This window comes from Vanellus vanellus (assembly GCF_965231255.1).
Source record: "Vanellus vanellus genome assembly, chromosome: 2".
NCBI classification, from domain to species: Eukaryota; Metazoa; Chordata; class Aves; order Charadriiformes; family Charadriidae; genus Vanellus; species Vanellus vanellus.
Genome location: NC_138906.1, coordinates 91,170,073 through 91,192,500, shown reverse-complemented (window position 1 = coordinate 91,192,500; position 22,428 = coordinate 91,170,073). Strand labels below are relative to the sequence as shown.

General features: G+C 42.2%; 1 protein-coding gene and 1 long non-coding RNA gene across 2 annotated transcripts; both read right to left on the bottom strand.

The window, feature by feature from the left end:
- Positions 1 to 5,185: 5,185 nt before the first annotated feature.
- On the bottom strand, positions 5,186 to 7,874 carry LOC309669255. Its single transcript, XR_014268894.1, has 3 exons — positions 7,799 to 7,874; positions 7,073 to 7,171; positions 5,186 to 5,221 (listed from the first exon to the last, which is right to left on the bottom strand). It is a non-coding gene; the product is annotated as an uncharacterized lncRNA (long non-coding RNA).
- Positions 7,875 to 12,746: 4,872 nt separating this feature from the next.
- On the bottom strand, positions 12,747 to 18,129 carry LOC309686894 (carboxymethylenebutenolidase homolog; the record flags this gene model as incomplete). Its single annotated transcript, XM_082499689.1, has 5 exons — positions 12,747 to 13,172; positions 14,197 to 14,288; positions 15,766 to 15,908; positions 17,011 to 17,118; positions 17,915 to 18,129. 5 exons carry the CDS (start codon positions 18,127 to 18,129, stop codon positions 12,993 to 12,995), a joined length of 738 nt encoding a protein of 245 aa, XP_082355815.1. The 3' UTR covers positions 12,747 to 12,992.
- Positions 18,130 to 22,428: the final 4,299 nt, after the last annotated feature.

Below are 22,428 nucleotides of genomic sequence, written 5' to 3'. Positions count from 1 at the left end.
ACTGGGAGGGAGATGCCCCCCATGGGCTGTCAGCAGCAAGCACCTGCTTTCTGACAGGTCTGGGTGGCCAGGGAGCTGGGAGTGCTCGTGGGTGCACATTTAGGGCACACAAGTCAGCTGGGCTCTGGCGCTGGTCAGGGGCATTGCATCATGATGGTGCCTGGAGGCTCCTCTTGAGGCCAGATCATGCTTCCCCATGCCCCCACCAGGGCTGCTTCAGCCAAGGTCATTCCTGGAAACAAGGTTTGTCTGATTTTCTCTGAAAGACATCCAGTGAGATGGGCTCCTCGCTGCCTGTAACACTACCTTCTTCTCTAAAGAAAAGATGACAGAGGAGAAAAGCTGTAATAGCTATAATAAATAGGTATAATAAAACCTTGAGGGGAATAAATAAGATGAAAATAAGTTACTGCTCACTGTCTCTTCCAAAGAGAAAACACAAGAACTAGAGGGAGGTCCCAAACAAGCATAAGGCTTCCTTACGCAGCAAGCCTTCAGCCATGGACACCTTGCCTCAGGAGAGCGTGGGTAATAAATGTTTATGTGGTTTCATAAAATAACTGGATGGAGACACTACAGAGGAAAAGCAATTAAATACAAAGATTCAACATCTGTCTCAGACTGCTGGAGGCTAGGAGAATATTTGGGGGATTTATTACATACTTCCTTGCTCTTATATCTTCCACAAGGAAATTGCCACTGGACAGTCCCACATCCGGGATATAGCATTAAATGGTGTTTTATTCTGATCTAGTTCAGCTGTTCTCATTCATTCCACTAATGAAATGCTGTGGTGGCACGAGTATGCTGCAGCACCCCTTGGGCAAAGCTGGCAAGGCAATAAGCTCCATGGCTCTGCTCTACAACCACTTCTCCCAAACCAGCCCCGTAGCTGCTATTTAAATAGCTGGCGAGTGATTGTCTGTCCTGGGCTAGCCTGTCACCTCTGCAGCCTCTCCCTGCTCGGGTGACAGATTTCATATGGGTTGAGGAGGTAATATGGGAGGGAGTTTGCCTTGTGGGTGGAACAGAGACCTCACAGGACAGAGGGTTCCGAGAGGAGGAGTGGATGCCAGCCCTAAGCAGCAGCATGCTGGATGATTTATCCTTTCTCTTCAAGGGCCACCTGCAAGTGCATTGTCCATGGGATGGTATCAGAGGAGTGGGGAGCAACCTAGCCTTTTAGAAAATAACTCTGGTAACTGAGGAAAGCTCTCAGCTTCATGTTGCAGAATTTGATGAAAGACAGATCTGCGTTCACCTTATCCACCACCTTCAAGATTTTATAAACTTCACTCATAACTTCTCTCAGCTTTCCTGTCTCCAAACTGAAGAGCTGCAGCCTTTTTCGTAGTTCCTCATAGAGCAACTATTTCATCTCTTTGATTGCTGTAGTTGCCCTTTCCTGTGCCTTCTCAAACTCCACCATGTCTTTCTTGAGACCAGAACAGCCTCCACTGCTGAAGATGAGTATGCATGGAGGTTTTATATAGTGCTAAAATGACACCCTCTATCTAACTCTAAATACGTTTGCCAATGGCTCCCAAGATTTAGTTTGGCTGCTGCTGCATAAGCCCATTGTATAGGGTAATAAATTACAACTCCAGGATCTCCTTCCTGATCTGAGGTCTGAGTTCAGCATCATGTAGGAATGTGCTAGATTATTTTCCTGAAATGTATTACCTTACATGTATCTATGTTGAAGCTCATCTGAAACTTTTCTGCCCAACCACTTAGTTTTGTGGGATCCTTCTGAAGTTCCTTGCCATCAGAACAGTATTTGACCATCCAAGGCAAGTCGGTATCATCCTCAAACTTGGAAATTTCACAGTTTAGTCACTTCTCCAGGTCATCCATAAAGACACTGAATAAAAATAATCTCAGGAGCAATACCTGGACTATCCTCACAGCTTATTCTTCTTCACCCTGAGAAGTGTTCTGTGCACCCTACCCTTTGCCTCTTGTACTTTACTCAGCTTTAATTCCATAAAAGAAGCTTTCCTCCGGCCCTGTAGCAAATTAGCTCCTGTAGTAACTTCTGGTGAAGAATCTGTCAATGCCTTTTTGGAAGTCTAAATATATTACATGGAAGAAGCATCTGTACCCCAAGGCTTCTCTCCCAGACAGACATAAATGAAAGGAGCTTTAAAGTTTCCTAAGCCCCCTGGGAGAAACATCTGAAGTCTGATGTCTTCTCAAATCCAGCTCTCAAAAGCTGAATTCTCGTGTCTCTTTCCCAGAAGCATGGCTGCTGGTGTGGCTGTTGCTGCACCTGCAAGGTGATACTATTGGGGGGCAGAGGAAAGATAATCAAGACTTGTCTGGAAAAATATAATATGTGGAAACTGGACTCAAGGGACACTAGAGGGTGATATTAAACTAAGAGAAAGTGCATTAATTGTATAGATTCATTTAGCTGATTTGTAATTCAGTTCCACAGAAGTGATCTGTTAAATCTAAGCTCTTCTCAGCTGGGGACTCTCGGGGCCTGAGCTTCTACTTTCCTTGTTACTGTGGTCCAATGATCCATCTCCAGTATTAGATGACACTAACTACATACGTGGATGGCTGAGGACTTGGGACAAAAGTGAATAGGGAACAGACATGCAAATATAGAGACAGAATCAAAACAGGCAGAACAACCTCCTTACCCTGGTGAGACATTATTGGATGGACACGTGGGGTAGGATATGGATTTCACCACGGACAGCCCTGCTACCACAATTCCTCTGTCTCCACAGAAAAAGGAGGCAGGACAGTTTGCCATCTTCAGGCAGGCCCTGGTCCCTGCTAGCCTGGGTTTACCTTCATGCTGTCCTGCCCTGTAGAAGCTGTAGGACCTGCAGGACCTGCCTACTGCTCTGGTCCTTGGAGATTTTTCGGTTTGCATAGGCCATCCAGGGAATTGCCCTCTGAGGGATGATCTGCAGACATGTCACAAGCTATAGGATACCCAGCTGTGCTTCATCCCTAGATGAGCTCAGATACAGTTTAAGTCTTCCAGAGAGGAGATTTCATCAGCCTCTGTGACCACCTGAAAACAGAGGCTTCGCTTGTGAGACGTTCAGAGTCCTCCCCCACCAGAGAGTCAGAGAGAGCTGCTGGTGCTGAGATATTAGCAGGGATTGTTCCAGAGATGAAAGGAACTGATCCTCCAGATGAGCCCTGATCTACCTCCCTTTTATATCCTGTCATAACTGCTGGCTCCACCAGTTCTCAGCAACCTCACATACATAGTAAAACATTACCACACTTTGTGGAGAGGCTTTTCTCTTCTAATTCTCAGTTTCTAATCACAGAACCAGGCAGAAAGGATATGTCCAGCATAAGCATGTCCATCTATTGTGTCCTGAAACATTCAGGTTGTCATCTTGTTCGTGTTATCATGCAATGGAAGGTTCTTCTGCAATGTTTTTTCCTTACCAGAAAACTCAGATATTAAGAGTATCTTTTCAGAGAAGTCTGTAGTTTTGAGTCTTTGAGTTGGACAGCCCAAGCCTAAGCATCAAAGCTGCCAGCAAGTCACAGTCCACACTAGAGGTGAAGACAGCAAATAGTGCTCAGCACTTCTCAAATTCATGATCTTCTTGTTCCTGGCTGGACCCCAAAACTGTGCTCATAGTTAGAGGTCTAAACACCAGAGATGTCATGTGAGGCAGTAACATATTATTATTATGACATACGGCAGTGCACACAGAAAGCTGTGAAAGGATGTACTGAACAGGTTTGGAAAAATCCTGAGTAGGCTTGGCCAATACGAGTGGACATACCAAGATGCTAAACCAAAATGTATTATCCAACCCATGCAAAACAGGGAACAGAAAAAGAGGTTTCGGCCTTGAGTCTCATCTCAGTCTTTTGTACCTCCATCAGTCCATAGTAACTCCACCAACTACAACTGAATTGCTTCAATTTGCAGCACATTTTGGCTCAAATTGCACTTATATGCCAGAGGAGATAAGTTCAGAGTTATTCCAACAGAATTATGTGTAGTATGAACAGAAACTAGACTTAGAATAATTAAAAAAAAAAAAGCACAACCAAATAAACAAAAAAAAAACCACAACCAACACACAAAATAGTAAGAACTTGAATCCACAGTTCAATTTTTAAAATATTTTATTTCCTGGAAACTTCTAAAGTAATTTTTAAAAAAAATGGGGGGGGGGGGGGGATTGTCCACAGGCTTTCTAAAAACACAAATGCCAGTAATGCCTGGAGGAACTCAGAGTACCCAAAGTGACTGTGTGTCATTGCCCAACCATCTAGTTTCCTGGAGCAGTGACATTGCTGCTCTTTACCATTGAGCACGTTTAGTTCAGTACCAGCTCACGTCTGCTGAAATCCTCGCAGCACAGGTAAACTAGCAGAGATCATGGGCTTGCACTACAGGAAGATGGTCTTCTCGTGTGGGCACATCTATATAGGTTCACTTAAGTCGTCGCTATGAGCATCAGTCTTTTGCTCAGATGAAATTCAAAGTGCTTTTCTCCACAGCCACTGACCCAGACTTGTGAACACGGCCAGCTGTCAGTGATAAAAACATGACATCAAGCAGATATTTTCCTCCCTTAGGAAAGACACAGATCAAAACCTCTTCCCTGTAGGCCACGCAAACTCTTTAAAAACTATCCATCTCTTGGGGTCCCTGCACTATTCCTCTGCTATTCCTTCAGAGGAGGAAACAGCTAGGGTATTTGTGATGATCTGGCTGGAGCAAGAATTAGGTGCCTCTGTGTAACGTTGCCCAGTGGCACTCAGCCACAGCTTGGAAAGCTGAAAGCTCTCCAGCTAATGCATTATTTTATTTCAGTGATCTCATGTTTAAAGCATCATTTCCTTAGTCTTAGGCTCTCCCGTGGGGTCAGTAAATTCCACATTCAAAGAAGATTTTAATTCCTTGGTGAGTGACAAGCTGGAATGGCAATTTGATTCCTAATCCTTCTCTTGAGTGGTGAATGGAGCATCTTGTCCTTAGTACATCAGACAGATGCTATTAGAGATATCATGGGAATAGCAAACACCAGCAATTCGCAGTGAGCCAGCTGGAAAACAACAAGACTTGGGATGGTCCCCTCTCCACCTCATCAGCCTGCAGAGGTCTTTCCTGACACCTCCCCGCCTCCCTCCAACTGTTTTAGCATGATACAGTGCAGACATCTTTCTTTTCCTTCTCTTCCAGCTCTTTTCCTTCCTTCAGACCCACCATTTCCCATTTTGCCTGCAAGAAGAAGGAATTAATATTTAAAACTTGTTCCACTTTATTAATTCTTGGTTTATTTCCTTTTCCTTTGAATTGCTTTCTAGCTCCTTGTCTTTCTGGCAAGACATCCTGACATGTTCCCCTTCAACCCCCTTTGCATGTACCACTTGGCATCAGCCCAGCAGAACAAGTACATTTGGGGAGGCAGTGAAATTAGGGCTCAGCAAGAGAAGGGGGTGGGTGGGAGCTCAGAAAAATCCCAGATGTCCATTTTTCCCCAAGTTGCTTTTGTTTTACTGAGGATTAACTTCCATCATCCCACCAACTTCACTGTCTACCTCCTGCCATTATTGCTGGGTTCAGCAGTCCCTAGGAATTTAACTTTGCACTTTGGCATAAGATCTACAAATCACCCAGCAACAGCCACGAAGCAACACAAGGCTGTTTGTCTCTTACAGTGCCGTTGCCTGCAGTGTGATGGAGAACAGCTTAGTGGTAGCAAGGAGTCTCCTCAAATCTCTAGGGCACCTGGAAATAGAAATGTCCCCTGCCTTGCCTCTCCGGTGCTGCCTCTCCTCTGAAGCAGATCTACCTTTAGCTCTCTCCACAGAGGGGCTCTACCTCCACTTAGTACCACTGGCTTTTTGCCCCTCTCCAACTGATGTACCTCTGCTAATGATATCTAGTGCTCAGCCAGAGCTGATTAAGTCAGGGAGATGGAGGAGAGGCATGGGATACTGTCCTGGTTTGAGTGACACAGGACTAATTTCTCTTCTAATACTTGGGAAGACTGCACTTTTAGAAGACTCTAGTGTCTGAATTTGTGAAAATATTTACTTTATAGCCAGATATGGTATGTGGGTTTCAAGGTCTCAGCGACTTCGAGCTTGCCAGGTGCAGGGATGAGAAGAAGCAAGACCCGGGCACTTGACCCAAGGTGGCAAACAGCCTCATTTCATACCATGAACATCACATTCAACATAAATTAAGAAGTTTGCTGCAAAGTTCTCTCTCTCCCTTGATGACTGCTTCCTGAGAACTTCTTGCCCCAATGCCAGACCCCTGAGACTTTCCCTTCCTCCCGAAGCCGCAGCACTCACAGTGTCCTACGTTTGCTGTCCCCTGCTGGGAGTGCACAGCTTCCTACTGATAGAATTGGCTTATAATCTTTACATATTCTGTATTGGTATTGGGATCAATATTGGTTCTTTAGTGTTATTAATGTTAATTATCTTGTGTTACTCTATTAAATCTGTTTATATTTCAACCCCTAGGTTTCCTTGTTTTATCCCAATTCCCTTTCCCTGGTGGGGAGGGGTCATCAGGTGATAGAATGATTGTCTAAACAACAACAAATTGTTACAGGTTTCTCAAACCATAACAGATATCTGTGACTTTCAGGAAGTACCATCATTGCTAGTATTTTTCCCCATCCGGACACCCCACTTCTGGCTATCCTGCCTTACCATCTGCCTCCTACACCTTTCACTTGCCTATTTGTTTTTTCACCCCTCTGTCCTCATGGACAGACATGACTTACTCAGCAGATCCTTGGCAAGGTAAACCAGTCTGCATGGGTAAGATATATGTGGACTAGTGAAGGTGGCCTTCAAGGGTCAGCCCCAGGTCTCTTTTCCTTTTGTTTACAGTGTTTCTTTTCCTTCTCTCTGAGGTCCTTCAATCCTCTAATCTTCCCACAACTCTCTCATTTTCAGCACCCAGCAGCACTCTCTGCCCCCTTCAGCGCCTGACTCTCACACCTTTTCCTTTCACAGGCAACCGTCTTTTCCCTCTTCCTCCCACCTGGGAACTCTTCACTCTTTGCCTGTTCCAGTTTCACCCCTTCTGCCTCCTTCTTCCCTGCCCTACCAGAAACACCCTAAAGCTGTGCCATCTCTTCCTATTCTGTGGTCTCTGCTGCTCCGCCTGTAACCACCTGCCATAGGTAGCTGCTCGCAGATATTTAGCCTGCAAAAAGAGAGAAAAGTGCAAGAGTGAGGTGCTACAAAGACAGATAATTAGGGCTGGACCTCAGCAGTATTTTGCAGAGGAAAAAAAAACAGGATTATGTGCACTCCAGCCACGTTGCCAGCCACTGCAGTACAAGTCCAGTCCCACCTGGAAGCCCTTTGGCTGTGAATAATGATTTCAAACTGACAAAAGCTGCTGAGATTGTTTAAGCGAAGCGCCCTGCTGGCGGGGCTACGCAGCTCCAGCCTGGCTCAGGCTGCGAGTGGAACAAGTCGATGGCTGCTTGCAGCAGCCGTGACAAAGCCAAACACAACAGCGTTGCTCCCTGCCTTGCTGTTCCCTAGCAAAGCGACATCAGCAGAGCGGGGGCTGGAAATGAGCAGCAAGAAATAACATTGCTGCAGGGCATTGTTACTTCCATTTTTCTGGCTTCGAGAGATTTTAATGATGTGTTTTTATAGTGGCGTTAGCAAAATGGGTTCCACCGTTTTATTTATTTAATTTCTCTTCCACTGTTTATTATATCCCACTATAAAGAGAGAACGTATCTCTGGTTATCACATCTGAAAATATATCCTGTATACATCAGGAATACACCTGAGCAGGAGGTGAGCTCTGCTTTACCTTGCCCTGTGGAGCCAGAAGTTGATTTCCCCTGTAGTGGATAACGGACACGAGTGAGCCTGCCCCAGGTTATCTCCGTGTCTCTCAGAAAGAAAAAAAAATCTGAGTGAGGTCAGAGTTAAACCAGCTGGGTGAGCAAAACAGGGAAAACCTGGGGCAATAACAAGCGCTCATTCTATTCAAACCATCTGATGGGATCCCCTTACCTTGCACTGCTAACCGGCCCTGCTGCCCACAGCCACTCGCAGTGACAGTCCCCCTCAGAAGGGGACTTTTCACAGCTCACTGCTCTCTAAAGCAACGTCACAGAGCACTACGAAGTACAGTGTTTGAAAAGATATACAGCAACATGCAAACCACCCCTTCTCCCTGCATTTCTTTCCCCTTGCAAACACCAGTGCCTAAAAATTACCTTCCGCTTTTTGCTCAAAGGAGTCAGAGGAAGCAATAATATTTTGTCTTTACTGAAAGACGTGAGGTTTTCACTTGTGGTTAGCCACCCCTCCGAGGCATCTCGGCAACTTTGTTAATTGTCTAAGGATTCTGGAAAAAAAAGAAAGAACCTTAAAGAAATCTTAAACAATCTGTAAGTTCAACACCTGGAAGGAAAACTAAAGAACAGTTTAATAGTGCGGTTGGAGTAATTTGCAATCCCCTTAGCAAATAACATTATCATAGCTTTGCTGAAGTTCATGGCAAACTACCAGCCCAGATGCAAAATTTCCTCACCAGCTCTTAATATAGCAGTGGCGGGAAGGGAAGGAAATGTATTGCCACAGGTGCCACCATCTGCTCCACGGTCTGAAAGGGGAACTTTGTTTTGGAGCTTTATTAGCCCATTCCACTCCCCACTTTCTGAAATTCAGCATTCTGTTGTTTGCTGGACTTTGATATACTTCAGTGCCAAAGATGAGAAACAGGCAAATAACTAAAATGTGCTGAGGGAGGTTTCTGAAGGCATAAAGAGGAGGCAGGCACCAAACTCCTATCACTCTTCCCACGGGAGCCCTGCAGCAAAGGACTCTTTGTGGGTCTACCTTTATTTTTTTTTTACCTTAAATGAAATGAAGCTAGACTGTTTTGTGTCCCTGTGACAAAACTACCTAGCTGAAAAATGGTGCCCTCACTACACCTTTCTAGAGGCTAAGCTACCACTCATTGCCTGTGGTGAAACACATTGAAGTGTCATTAGTTAAAGGAAAAATGTCCAGTTTGATTAAAACCTATGCTAGGTAGGCAACTACAGATCTAAATAACAAGCTTGGCATCCCTGTGGACGTGGCCAAAATTAATTACAGCAGGGCCCTCAGGTAGGCTGGAGCTGAATCTATGGGTGTAGTCACCTCTACCACATCTTCCCCAAGTTCCCCAAGTTCCATCAAGTTCAACTTCTAGTCAGTCCTCTGGCCCTGAAGCCTCACTAATCCAACACAGCAATCATTCAGCTTCTTCCCTAGGGTCTGCTCTGAAGAAGGCAAAGACAAAAAACCCCTCCAAGTCCTAGCAGCAGAGTTCCTCAGAGCCAGAGATTGCAGCTGAGGAAGGAGAACTGCTCCTCACACTAGTACAGCTGGCGCTGTGCAGAGGGACACATTTCTAAAGCAAGTGCACCGCCTTTTATAACCTGCCATAAAGCACAGATGCCATCGTGCCTGCAGGCTAGAAGGTATTAGGTATTTTTTATACTGACTGAATGCACATTATGTTATGGGAATATTGACGCTGCTGTGTATGCACGCACATGTGCATGGGTGGGTGGTGGGGCAGTGCTTTCTTTGTCCTTGCTGACTATGGCCTGTACACTGAAAGCCCATTCCTGTTTGGAGTTTAGGAGTCAAAACAGCTGAGAAAAAATGATTAAGATAAAATAGTGACAATCCATTTTAGACATCATAGTAAAAAAAACCCAACACCATCAAATAAACAATAAACGCTAACTTGACAAGAGAGGAATGCAGAAAATGAAGCAGAGTTGAAGAGTCATCTTGTTGATTAAAAATAAAGATTAAACTGGAAACCCATAAAAAAGCTCCCACTCAGTGTGTAAAAAAGTAAGCAAATGAAGAACTAGAAGTTAAATCTGTATATTATTAAACCAATTAATGGTATCAGATGCTACCAAAATACTTGTGCCAGAGAGCAGAAATCAGAACCTGGAATTCAGCTTCCAAGAAGGCAGAGGATCCAGTGGTTCATATACAGCGGTGGACAGGATAAGTGCTCTTGTTCTTCAGGACTCCAATCTTCACCATGTTCTGCTGTCCGATCTATCTCCAGTCCCTGAGGTTTTCCTCTGGGAGACCTCTTTCACTTTAGTCCATACAATTTTCTTCACTTAGCCATCAAGGTTTCCTTATGTGCAGGCCATAAGCCTTCCTCAGTGTAGCAGTTTCTCAGTGATCAAAATCCCACTCAGCCTACAAAAGGTGAGATTAGGGCTCTTCTAGGTTCTCCCTTCCATTTTGTCCACATACTGTGTGATCGTCCCCAATAGGGTCTCAGTCCCCCACATGCCCAGGGTTACCCTCAGCCCATTCCCTCTGCTCTCCTGCTCCCCTGCATCTCAGTTGCCCCTGACATTTCCTTAATCCACATCCCTTCTGTATCCTTCGACAACCCCTACGCAAGCGGTTCAGGCTGTCTGTGTGCTGACTGACCAGCCAGCGGCCTCAATAATACAAAGAACCGATGAATCCACACCACACACACTGTTTTGCTCAGTGCAGCGAGTCCATCTCCTCTGTGCCGTCCAGATTTTCCAGAAATGCAGAAGAATGAAATAGCACTGAGGACTTCACTGTTCTGTCAAATTTGTTTGGAACTTATCAAAGAGCTCTAAAGTTACCAGAAAGGAAATGACAAGAAAGCACAACGCCCAGGGGAACAAAAGCACCTGCATGAGGTCCCCTGATCAGGCCTTACATGGCTACTGTGCCTACCCTGGTGTTTTTTCTGCAGCTAATTTACCTTATATCAAGGCTGCTAAGTTTGGTAGAACCGAACATTACAAACCTAAGTTTGTAATGTCTAACCCATACACCGATATGTCAGTGCTCTCCAGACACAATGGATATTCTCAAACGCGAGTTTTGAGAATGTTTGTGTGGTTTCTAGTAAAGTAAATGTTAACACTGGTGAAAATCTGAGTTTTCCATCTTAGATGCCGTTCTTTTACAAAAAAAAAAAAAAAAAAAAAACAAACAACACAATGAAATGCAATACCTGTCCTGTAGCAAACCACTCTGAATTCTCCAAGGACAATGAATTTTGAAAAAATACTCCTCGGTTTCACAGTCTTCCCCTGTCTCAGGAGCAATTTGGCAAAGCTTAGCCCGATTGCCCGAGACATCTGTTCATTCACATAAAAAAACAAACTGGAATGGTTTGCCAGCCAAGATATTACCTTCCGAGAAACCAAGACTCTTTTATTTAAAATTCATGTGAGACAATAGTTGTAGGGAGCTCGATTTCATCATCTCTGTCTGTTCTTATAGCAACCCTGATAAACTGGGCATGAATCCATAGCTGGGAATTGAATTCACACTTTACAGACTCTTTATCTGAAGCACATACCCACGTTGCCTTCTTCCAGGAGGGTTTGTGCGTTGCTCTCCTCCCGTTACCCCAGAGCTGCACAGGCACACGTGTCACTGAACAGAGGTGTCTGCAATTCTCCCATGAGAAACTGTTTCTCCTCAAGATGTTGAGTCCAGAGCCATGTCAGGACTGGCAGGAAGCTCAGAAGTCATCATTCAGTCCTTCCCTCCATCTGTATGTCACCGGGAAGCCCCGCAGATCCAGCCCAAGGGTAGGATCAGGGAGGGCATCATGGAACTTCTCACACCCGATGTGGAGAGACTGTTTTCACCAGCATGACTCATGGCAACAACGCCTTGCAGACCTGAAGAGGTTTTCCCTGTGCTGGCTAGACCCATCAGGAACAGGCTCATCTCTCCTGAAATTAAACAGCAAGGAGGTGGAAACACGATGTTCAGTGCCCAAACCCGAGAACAGCAGTAATTGCTGACCAAGGGCGTAAGCCAAGGAGCAAGGGAAACTTTTTCACTTTTATCTCAGAGGTCCACATGAAATCTTTTTGAAAGACAGGAGAGTTTCTTTAATATCAACCCAGTGTGGTGCAGGGAGAACAATTTTCTCATGGGAGATACGTGGTGCCTTGCAGGAGGAAGGTGAAGGAGTGGCATGAAGAAGAGGCTCGAGATGGAGGGATGGCTGAAGAGCTGCTGAGGGTGTGGGACCTGAGGTGGGACCCACTTGGTGGGAGACTCCGAAGCAGAGGCATTAGGGAGTTCAAAGACACGCATGCAGCTGCAGCTCCATCACAGACCACTTTGGGCTGGCCTGGCGTGTGCCACCAGCTGTGGGAGGGCAGAGGGAAGGCGATTGTGTGAGGCAGTCTGGAAATGGAAGAAGAGGGATTGGAAGTCTTCACTAGTATTTTCTTCCTATGCTCTGTGTATGTCTGATGGTAGTCTCCTGTTCCTGCTTTGTTCTTTCTCTTCTGAGTTTTCCTGCACTTCACAGTCTTTTTGTGTCCTACCCTCTTCCGACTTGTTCAGGTCCTTCTTCTCTGCTCCTGCGTGTTCCTCTAGTCTCCTCACTTCAGTTATAGTTCCCAACTTTTTGCAGCCCCCTCTCAGTCTGCATACATTCCTTCCCATAGTCCTTCCCCTTCCCTCTTTCTAGCTCTGTTTTTATGAATTCTGAATAGGATATTCTGTTTCCAAGAAAACGTCCCAGCCTTCCAAACCAGAACTATGATTACCTCAAAGCTGAAAATCTCAGAGCTGAAAATCCCACAGCTCAATAAGTCTAAGCATGGCTTTTAGGAGAGCATTTCTCAAGCATGGGCAGAGTTTCAATGATTTTTTATTATATTACATTAATATAAAAAAGTGAAACTTTGAGATTCTAGAAAATATCTGACATGAGATTCTAATAATTTTAAGATACACAAGATCAAATTTAAAAATCTTTTTTACATTTATACCTTTCAGCATTTGAAAAGCCATCTCTAAACAACTACTTAGAAAATAAGTGCAAATAAGTAGTGTCATTGCAAAAGAGTTTTAAAAAATATTTTCATGGGTTTAAGAACATTTTAATCAATATAGACTGTATTGTTTTCTGATTTCCTACAACAATTGATTTATCTTATGGGCATTTATTTATGCTAAAGATATTTATTCAGCCAGTTGATCATATCCCTTCTTCCTTCCTCAATAAAAGGTTTATCTTGAGGATTGATATCTTCTCTTTTGCGATGTACAAACCCATGCGTCTGTCCAGGGTAAATTTTAACTTCATAATCAACTTTACAGTTTTGTTTAAGCTTCTGCTCCAGTAGGGTGACCTGTAACACAGAACGTCCCATGTTGGTTGAGTATGGAGTTAACATGTTATGTATTAACAGTCCTCAAATTGTCCTGTTTTTTCACTTTTCTGGGAGACAGACACGGTGTGTCCTTGCCTTTATTTTCTCTTCAACTAATTTTGGACCCAAAGGCCTTTCTGTTACTACATTTTCTTTATTTAGCTAGGCTTTTTTTCTCCAGTAAAATAACAGCATGTGACTGTATAAAACTGCAAAACAAGAATATGGGTTACTGTAATAATACCTGTAGAGGTAAAAACACCTATTGCTCAATGTCATGAGAAGGTTAGCATGTAGTGATCACTGTACAAGTTACTGCTGATAGACCTCACAAAAGAAAAATAAGGCGGGGGGGGTACAACAAGATTTTGAATTAACTTGAAATTGAGGAAGGAGATGCACAGATAGAAAATCGGCAGTTCAAAGCTACTGACACTTTTGTCAGGAAAATTAAAGCCAACACCACTCAATGAAAGCATCTCTTCCTCTTTGATCCCCTTAGTAGATAATCATCTTTCTCCAGTCATTCTCCACCCATGCTCCTCAGGAAGGCTGTTGACAGAGTACCAGAAAGGAGAAGCTCTGCAGGACAGTGGGGGAAGGAAAAGGATAGTCACAGGATTTTTTAATTTTCCTGTAACTAGTGGTTCCACCGGTACAGCTGGGGATTTTCTGCTTATGCAACATCAGTATGATTAAAGAGGGTCTCCTATCTTAAACTTGACAGAAGTCTTCCTTTGGATTCTTGTCCTTTTCCTCCTAGGAACTCTCATATATAAATGAGCTATACTTTGCAACAAAAACAGAACACAGTTTTTAGTGTCACTGTAAAACTTTTTGATTTGGGTATAAACAACCTAAGTTTGTGTTGAACTACTGTAAGAGTTAGTGAAAGAAGAAGAAAAGTGGAAATTAGTTTTCTACTTTCTTTTAATTAAATATCAAATTACAAATCAAGCATGAAAAGCATTAAAAAGACAAATATCTCTGATGGGAAACTCACCTGCTCCAATGGGATGTGGTCATCCTTTTCAGCAAAAATGAAGAAGGTGGGATGAAGCAAGTTGGACCTGTCCTCAAAGAACCTGATCACTCCTAGGGAAGAAGAAGAGCCACATACAATGAGTCATGCTACTTAAAGTGGTTAAATCGCTACCAAAGCCACACCACCAAAATAAAAGACATTCTGATCAGCTAGAGCTGATCAGCTTGTAATGGAATTAAACACGCTTTGCTCAAAAGTCCCTTTTGTTTTGAGAACTTGCTGTGATTTGGGATGGCATTGAAGACAGAAAGATCAGCTCTGTCTGAAAAAGTCAGGGAAGAATTGTTACGTTAGCCCCATTCTTGTGGTTTTCTTTGAGCATCTGCATCTGACCACTATCAGAGACACTGTCAGGTCCTGTGAAAGATTAACACTTCAGAGTTCCTGGCCTCTAGCTTGGCATGGCCATTTCTAAGACAATTATAAATATTCACCATTCCAGGTATGTGGTTAGGATTTCAGTGTACACATATTTATACTGACATAAATTCATAATAAATCGATACTGTAATTTTCACTGTTCAAGTATCTTTGAATTCTGGTCATAGCAAAGCTAACTAGTTACCACCTTGGCCACTCTTTTCATTATTGAAATTTTTACAACAGAAAAACAAAAAAATAGCAAGTAGCATTGTTGAATTGACTCCGCTGATCAGCAAATCAGTGCAGCAAAATAATCCCCATAAACTTTCTGGAAAAATACCTTCAACTTCCTTTCACCTAAAATGAATATAAATTGCTCTGGGTTATATGGAAGTACAGAGGCTTATAACAAAAATATTAAAGGCAGCATAAATGCATTAAGAACGGAAGTGCGAGAGCGCAAGGGTTAAAACAGAGAGTTAAAAAATGGTTCATATTAGTAACAAGGGGCCACTGTCAGGAGTAACACTGAGGAATAATGCGTTCACGTCACGACCTGAAGGTCTGCAGCCTGTGCAGCCCCCAGCCCAGATGACTCATTGGCAGAAGACCCTGCACTCTAACAGAAGGACAGCAAAAGGGTTGCAGCGTATCACTACTGCCATGTCTTTCCCTGTTAGCCCAACAGGGGAACAGAGCACAGACGTGTGAGTCAAACAGGTTTTCCAAACAATGAAAACCAGACAGTGGGCAGCAACCCGTCCTAAGACTTACGCAGACTGAGGTAAGCAAGATACTGTGGCGAAGATCCACCTCACAGTAACTGCTGACTCCTCAAAGATATAAAAGATGCGCCCAGAAACCATTTTGTCATCGCCAGACGAGAGGAACCTGAGCCATAGTGAGGCCTCAGCATTTGGTGCCCCTTGTACGCTATGTCGAGAAGTGATCCCGGCCGTGCCACATGAGTGCACAGATCTTGCTGGTTATGTTTAACTGCAAAAATGCGAGTGTGCAAAATCAAATTGCTTAAAGATTTTGTATAATAAAATCATCTTCTTCCATAAGATGTCACACTGAATTTTGTTACAGTAATACTCCTACAAAATAAGTTCCTGCACCAGTCATGTCTATTCAGAATGTAATAGGTATTTTGAGACTTACCGTAGAGGGACACCCCTGTCTTTAAATGAGGATTTTTCAGCATCAGATGTTGCACTGCTGCTCCACCCCAGCAAAACCCAATGACACCAATCTTCTTTGCACCACATTGCTCGCTTAGAAACTTCAGGATGACATCAACTTCTCTGAGACATGTAAATGAAAGTGAATTAAGACTCTAGCTCTGTTCCCCTGGCCTCCGAGGTGGCTGCCGCTCACAGACTGGCTGGCTATCAGTCTGCTTGTGGAACATGGTGAGTGAATGTCTTTGCATCACTCCTGTTTTTTCTCTTTCCTTCGCTTATCAAACTGTCTTTATCTCAACCCATGAATTTTCTGGCTTTTGTTCCTTCTATTCTCTCCTCTGTCCCTCTTGGGGGGAATGAGTGAGCAGCGGTATAGGTGCTTGGCTGTTGGCTGGGCTCAGCCCACAACACTAGTTTACTATTATTCATTTCTAAAATACAAGAGAAACTTCAGGGGAGAGAAAGAAAGGAGAAAATCAGTCTTTCTAGATCACTGTTACTAGAACCTAAGGTGACTAAGCAGCCCAATTAACTTCACAAATGGCAATAGTTGTCTCATAGGCTAACACAACAAAAGGTTAAGAGACACAGTCAAGAGCATCCCATTATCACAAAGATGAAGATAGGTAAACTATCTCTCATTGGGGAGGCAAATATTTTATTAAATTGTGGAAGCAAATTTGAAATTGTTGCTTCAAAATCAGCAGTAACATTATGCAATCAAGCTACCTGTCAGATAAAAATGAGAAAAAGATCGGCAGAAGGATGGGAAAGTAGTATGCTTTGAACTAGCTGGGATCTGATGGGGACCAGGACCAATGTTCCCGAGTTAAAAAGTGTTTGGTGACTACATCTGCACCCTATCTGAAATCATGGAAGTTGTGCCTGCCTGCAGGAACTGAATCAAACTGCAGCAGAAGGAGGAAGCTGCATTTTCTAGCCTTCGCCCATTCTTTTTTTTTGAGTCATTCATCTCATTTCTACTCTCTGCACAGGTAAACAGTGGGCGCTTTTATTCTTGATCAAAGTTCTACAGTTCTTCAAAAAGCACCCCTCACATAACTATAAGTTTGACCTACAAGCTGCATGAAATTTCTGTTAGTGGACATCCAGCTGTATTTGACCAATTAATGATTTAGGATCTAATCCTGCATCTTCACTGAGGCAAAAATTCCTATAAAAGAAGGATGTCCACTCGTCGGACAAGGAACAAGGGTTGTACTTGTCTATTTTGCCGGCATTTCGGGTTTTCAGCCAGTCATTGAAGGACGCCCAGTCATTAGAAGGTTTCCAAGCTTCTTGTCCAACAAAAAAATCTGGGCAGATGGCTCTGCAAGAAAAATGAAAACATTTTATGCCCATGAAATAATATTGAGAAAAGATTAAAAGGAAGTTCATGTGTACTTTACAACAAATTCATTTTGTTGAACGTGCACAGAATTTAATCTACATCAAAGCACCATACAGGCAACCCTCATTATTTTTTTATGTCTAATAAGGACACTTAGCATAACTTTCAGACAAATTTTGTCCTGTTAAAATTCATTAATTAATTTCATAAATTTTTAACTGCAATTGAAAATCCTTACTGGTTTCCTACCAAATTAAAAAAAAAAAAGAAAAGCCCTACAATTTCCATGGTACGTACATTTGGGGTAGAAGTAACGCTAACCCCATAACACAGGAAAGATGGGACCCAATATGCTTTTCATATATTTGAGAACTTGTTTCTTTCTTTGGCACAAGCTGCTACACTTTACCTTCACGGAATGACTTTCAGCTTCTCTGGAATTTTTACCATAACAGCAAAGTTGCACAGAAGCTGCGTCGGGAGGGGGGAAGTAGGCTGCTTCGGGCTCACGGATGATGACAGATGCAGAACGAGATTTGTCTCTATTTCCTCTCTCTTCTTCTGTCCTTGCCTACTGTCTCATTACGGTAGGACTACTCGACATGTTAGACTCTTACAGAGTTTTAACAAACAGAAAACTCTTTAGAGAAACATATAAGTGAAGGCTATGAAATTATTTGTTTGTATGGCTTATATAAAAAAAAAAAAAAGGAAATAGTTGGTTCAACAACCTTTCTTATTAAAAGGACACTTTGAAAACAGTAGTATTTCTTACATGTATCCATTAGCTGCAAGCATATCAGCCATGTATCTGGTGTTTGGGAGTTGCCATCCAAATATATCATGAATCACGATCACAGCTTTGTCTGTGCTGGCAGGTGGTTTGCAAATGTACGCTTTGATGTGCTCAACTTGTACTTCCTGCCCACGGCCTCCATAGTCAAACCTGTCTCCAATATCACATGGGCAGGGCCTCGATTCGTTAGCCATGTGCGACACTAAAGAACAAAAAATATTCAGTTGTGAACATGCCAGCATACCACACTGAAAAAGATCAAAATACAACGGTATCTTAGATTATTGAATTTTTGAATCATCACAGCAGCATTGTGAACATACTGATTACTGTCAGATCTAAAATGCAACCCAATAAACCCATTGGGTTGTTTTTTTATAAATAATAATCTTTTTAGAGTTACATATGTTACAAACTCTTCAGCGTGGACCTGGTACATAACTAGGGCTTCTGTGCCCTACAGTAATATAGTAAAAATAAAGTCCAACCAGCCAGGCACCCATCACAAATTATTTAAATAGTGATGAAGCCCATTCTTTCACTTTTCTTTGTGTGTACATCCTTGTTAGCAATGCATAACTAACTTTAGTATAGACTGTGAAGGCTTAATACAGGACTTAGGATTTTGAAGGGGAAAAAAAAAGGAAACAGCTACTGTGTAGAAAGATAAAATTATACTTAGATTAAATGTGATATTTTTCTCCAAAGACTTAAAATATTTCATAGCTGACCTTTTCAGTGTCAAGAAATTATTTTTCTAAACCAGCTTTAGCATCAGATACTGCAGACTTTTGAAGAAGGATACTTAATGAAGGTGCCAATAAAAATACACTAGTGAAAGGCAGAGCAGAAAATTGTAGTTATCTAATATTAAATAAGGAATGCATTCAAACACCGAGACAGGAAAAAAGAAAACTGAACATAAGGAAAAAATCCTTAAGTTGAGCCAAATGTTTTATGAACAAGGTAACAGTAGGGCATGGTTAATTTTTTACAAACTATTGCTTAAATGAAAATTACCAATTAATGCACAAAGGTCAAAAAATGCCAACTAAATGTAACACAGATTTATGTAGCTCCTTGCTCTCAAGTTAATGATTTTATGCCACTGACCTTAGGTTAACCAGCTGGGTGAACTGACTGCGTATTGCTGCAAAATGACTCGAAGAACATATTTGAATATGCACAGACTACCTCCAAATTGTTAAAGAACGTGGAGAGAATTTAGATAAAGCTAAATTCTCTACAGATAAATTGTGTGTACTGGGAAAATTTTGCTAGTACAGAAACAAGGATGTTCAAACTTGGCTGTGCCAAATATACTCACAGAGAGAAATGGGAAAAAGCAGATTACTGAACAGTCCCTGAATTAGTGTGAGTTACATAGTTGTGGCACTAAAGGGACAGCCTTAGGAAAAAAAAGCAAAACAAAACAAAAAAAAACCAAAACAATCAACCAGCCCTACAGCCAGGAGATTTGCACAGATTACCAGGGACTGAGGTGTTCTGGATTTGCAGACTTTAAAACTGAGAATATCCCAAGCAGTATTAGCAGCGCTATGGTTGCAGATCTTGGGAGATTTCATTTTCACAGGTCAATTCAAGACATGCTGTATCTTAATTGAAAGCTGTGTTAACTCTGGGCACACATTTATACTAATCCTCTGCTTTTTTTTTTTTTTTTTTTAAATAAGCCACACCCACCCATAGGTGTTTTTTTCCCCATATCTACTCTCACATATAGGACTTCTAATTTAAAATAAGTCTCCCAGGAAAAGCCGTAGAAGTTTAAAAAAAGAAAACAAACAAACACACAAAAAAAACATCAAAACTCAGACATACCCGTAGCACAGCAAGACCGCAGAGGCAAGTCACAAGAGCTCAGCGTGGACGGTTACCACCGAACGTGATCCCAAAAGAAAGTGCTAACTCATAAAACGAGAGGGGTGAGTGAGTGCAGGGATCAGGTTTCTTCAAATAAGAGTTACATAAGTAGCTGCCTTTATCTTTGCGTATCGCAGAGTCACAAAATTTCAAAAGCCTCTTTTTAAAGCCTCTGGTTTTTTTATTGCTTGTGTCAGCAGGGTGTGCTACCGCGAGGAGTCCTGCTTCCTGCTACAGCGGAGCACCAAACCTTCTTAAATCACACAAAATGGTATTAAGCATTGGAGGTCTTTTCCTTTCAGCTTGGGAAACATGTTGACTTAGCAGAGCAATTCATTTAGGCAAAACGTGGGTTTTTTTTTTTTAAGGGTGTTTGTTTTTAAAGGTGGGGGTTGTATCACTTTTAAACAGTACATCGGCATTATTATTTCCTTAGACTATTCATCCATTGGTAAAAGACATATCTAAAGTCATCAGCAGGGTGAGGCAGTGAAGTAGAGACATCGTTTCGAAGCTCTATGTACAGCAAAGCTTATATAGCGTAGGAAAAATATTTCCTCTTTCAGAGTGAAAATAAGTAACGTGTAAAAAGGTAACAGTTTTGTAGATGGCTGTACATATCATTATAAGTGTTTAAAATGCTGATACATTTTTATGCTATCACAGGACACTGTATACTTTTTTTTTCCTTTAGAATTAAAGTGACTGCCTGATCCTTGTATCCCTCCCATTGTCCTGATCTTCTTTCTATTGGATTATTTGGATTATTCTTTAAGGAACTTTATCTAGGGATATAAGCAATCTGAAATTCACTGTTTCCTCAGAGGCACATCTAAAAAGTAGCACTAAATGTACGTGTCAGTCTACCATGTTTTTGCCGTGGGAAAGCAACCAGCCTTACAATTTAGTCCTCATATATAAGCTGTTTTCCCATATTCTATATAACTTTGTAAATGTTATTTATTTACAGTTCCTAAAATTAAGTCAAACGAAAGAAAACCTACCAAAGGATTCCAGAGTGAAGTCATAAGGTTCAAAACCCAACCCTCTTGTTTTGGTTTGGTTTTTTTGGCTTTTCACACTTGTATACTACAAACAACAAATTATAGCACATGGGGAGCTTAGCTACTCCATAGCAACTTCAAAGAACAGGAGTGAAATAACTGCAAGAAAAGTTGGCAACTCAAATCATTCCTAGAAAAGAGAAATGACAGCAACGCCTGCAGAACCTTCTCTCCACCGGAGCTGCTTAACCACACTCCCACTCCCTCAGTTACTGTAATGTGGCTCCAGAAATTCTTCTTTATACATAAGGCTATTCCCACTTACCTTAATATTAACATTAAACTTTAGAAATTAAATATCTTATAATTTGATTTCCTGTTGTTTCCATGTTCCTTGCTAGGCAATCCATGCAGTTTTTTTACTTAGAAGTCAAAACTTAATTCAACACATTCATGATCTCTGTACGTGCAGGTGGTCGCACTTTGTACGGTGGACACATAGCTATTTCGGATCTCACATTTCCAGCTCTTACCCAGTGACCAACAGTTTTATCACGAAGATTTGGCTGTACTTGTAGAAACTCGTAGCTGCCCTTTCACTTCAAACAAATGCTGCATCTCGGTTTGGTTTTTTCTTTTTGCTTAGTCATGGTGTTATTGTCACAGCACTCATGCCATTTCAGTATTTATGAATGACTGCTGTTCTCTAAATGCATGACCTGATCGTCCTCTTGCACATTAGCTACCCTTCTAATGCTAATGGAACTCCATTAATGTGGAGTCATCTGGGTTTTACACTGGGGTAATTAAGGTACAATAAACTTCCAGACCTCTACCTTCTTCTCCTGGAAAAATGTGTTAATGACCTGTATCACCCAGGTAACAGCTGGATTAATACATTACATATAGGTGGCATCATATGAAAATCAACAGTTAATCAGCAGTCGCAGGCCAGAATGCTCTGACAACCCCGCCATGGGAAAAATGGAGGGCCATTAGCAGTATGTAAAGGAAGAAAACATGGATGGGAAAAAGCAAAAGAAATTAAAATCCCATTGAGAGATGGTTAATACATACTGTTGACTGTTTTCAGATGGCACACCATAATGTGTATTTCTCCGATAGTCTATCAGTTTAATTTGAGATACTGTCATTAGTAAAATTAAAACTTTCCCAAATTACATTTTATTCTCATCACATCATATAGCAGTCTTTATCAGTAGCACGGAGAAGGTGAAAAGGGACACACATTTTTTCCTTTTTCCTATAACTTTAGAAGTACCAGCACCCAGTGAAGATACTAGGCAGCTGGTTTCAAACTAACAAACACAACCAGCCTTTCTCACCATGAGGCGTAATTAAACCGTGGAAGTCGCTGTCATAGGGTGCACTCGAGGTGAGCATTACAAGCAGGTTCAAAAAGGAACTGGCAAATCCACGGGGTGTAGGTCCATCAGCGGCCATACGACACACTGCTCCAGTGGCAACATCCAGCTCAGGAACTCCCTGAACAGCTGGCTGGCAGGATGCGGAGAGAGGAAATTCCCTACAAAGCCCCTGCTGGCCACTGACGCAATCTTGAGCTGATGCAAGACGTAGATTTTT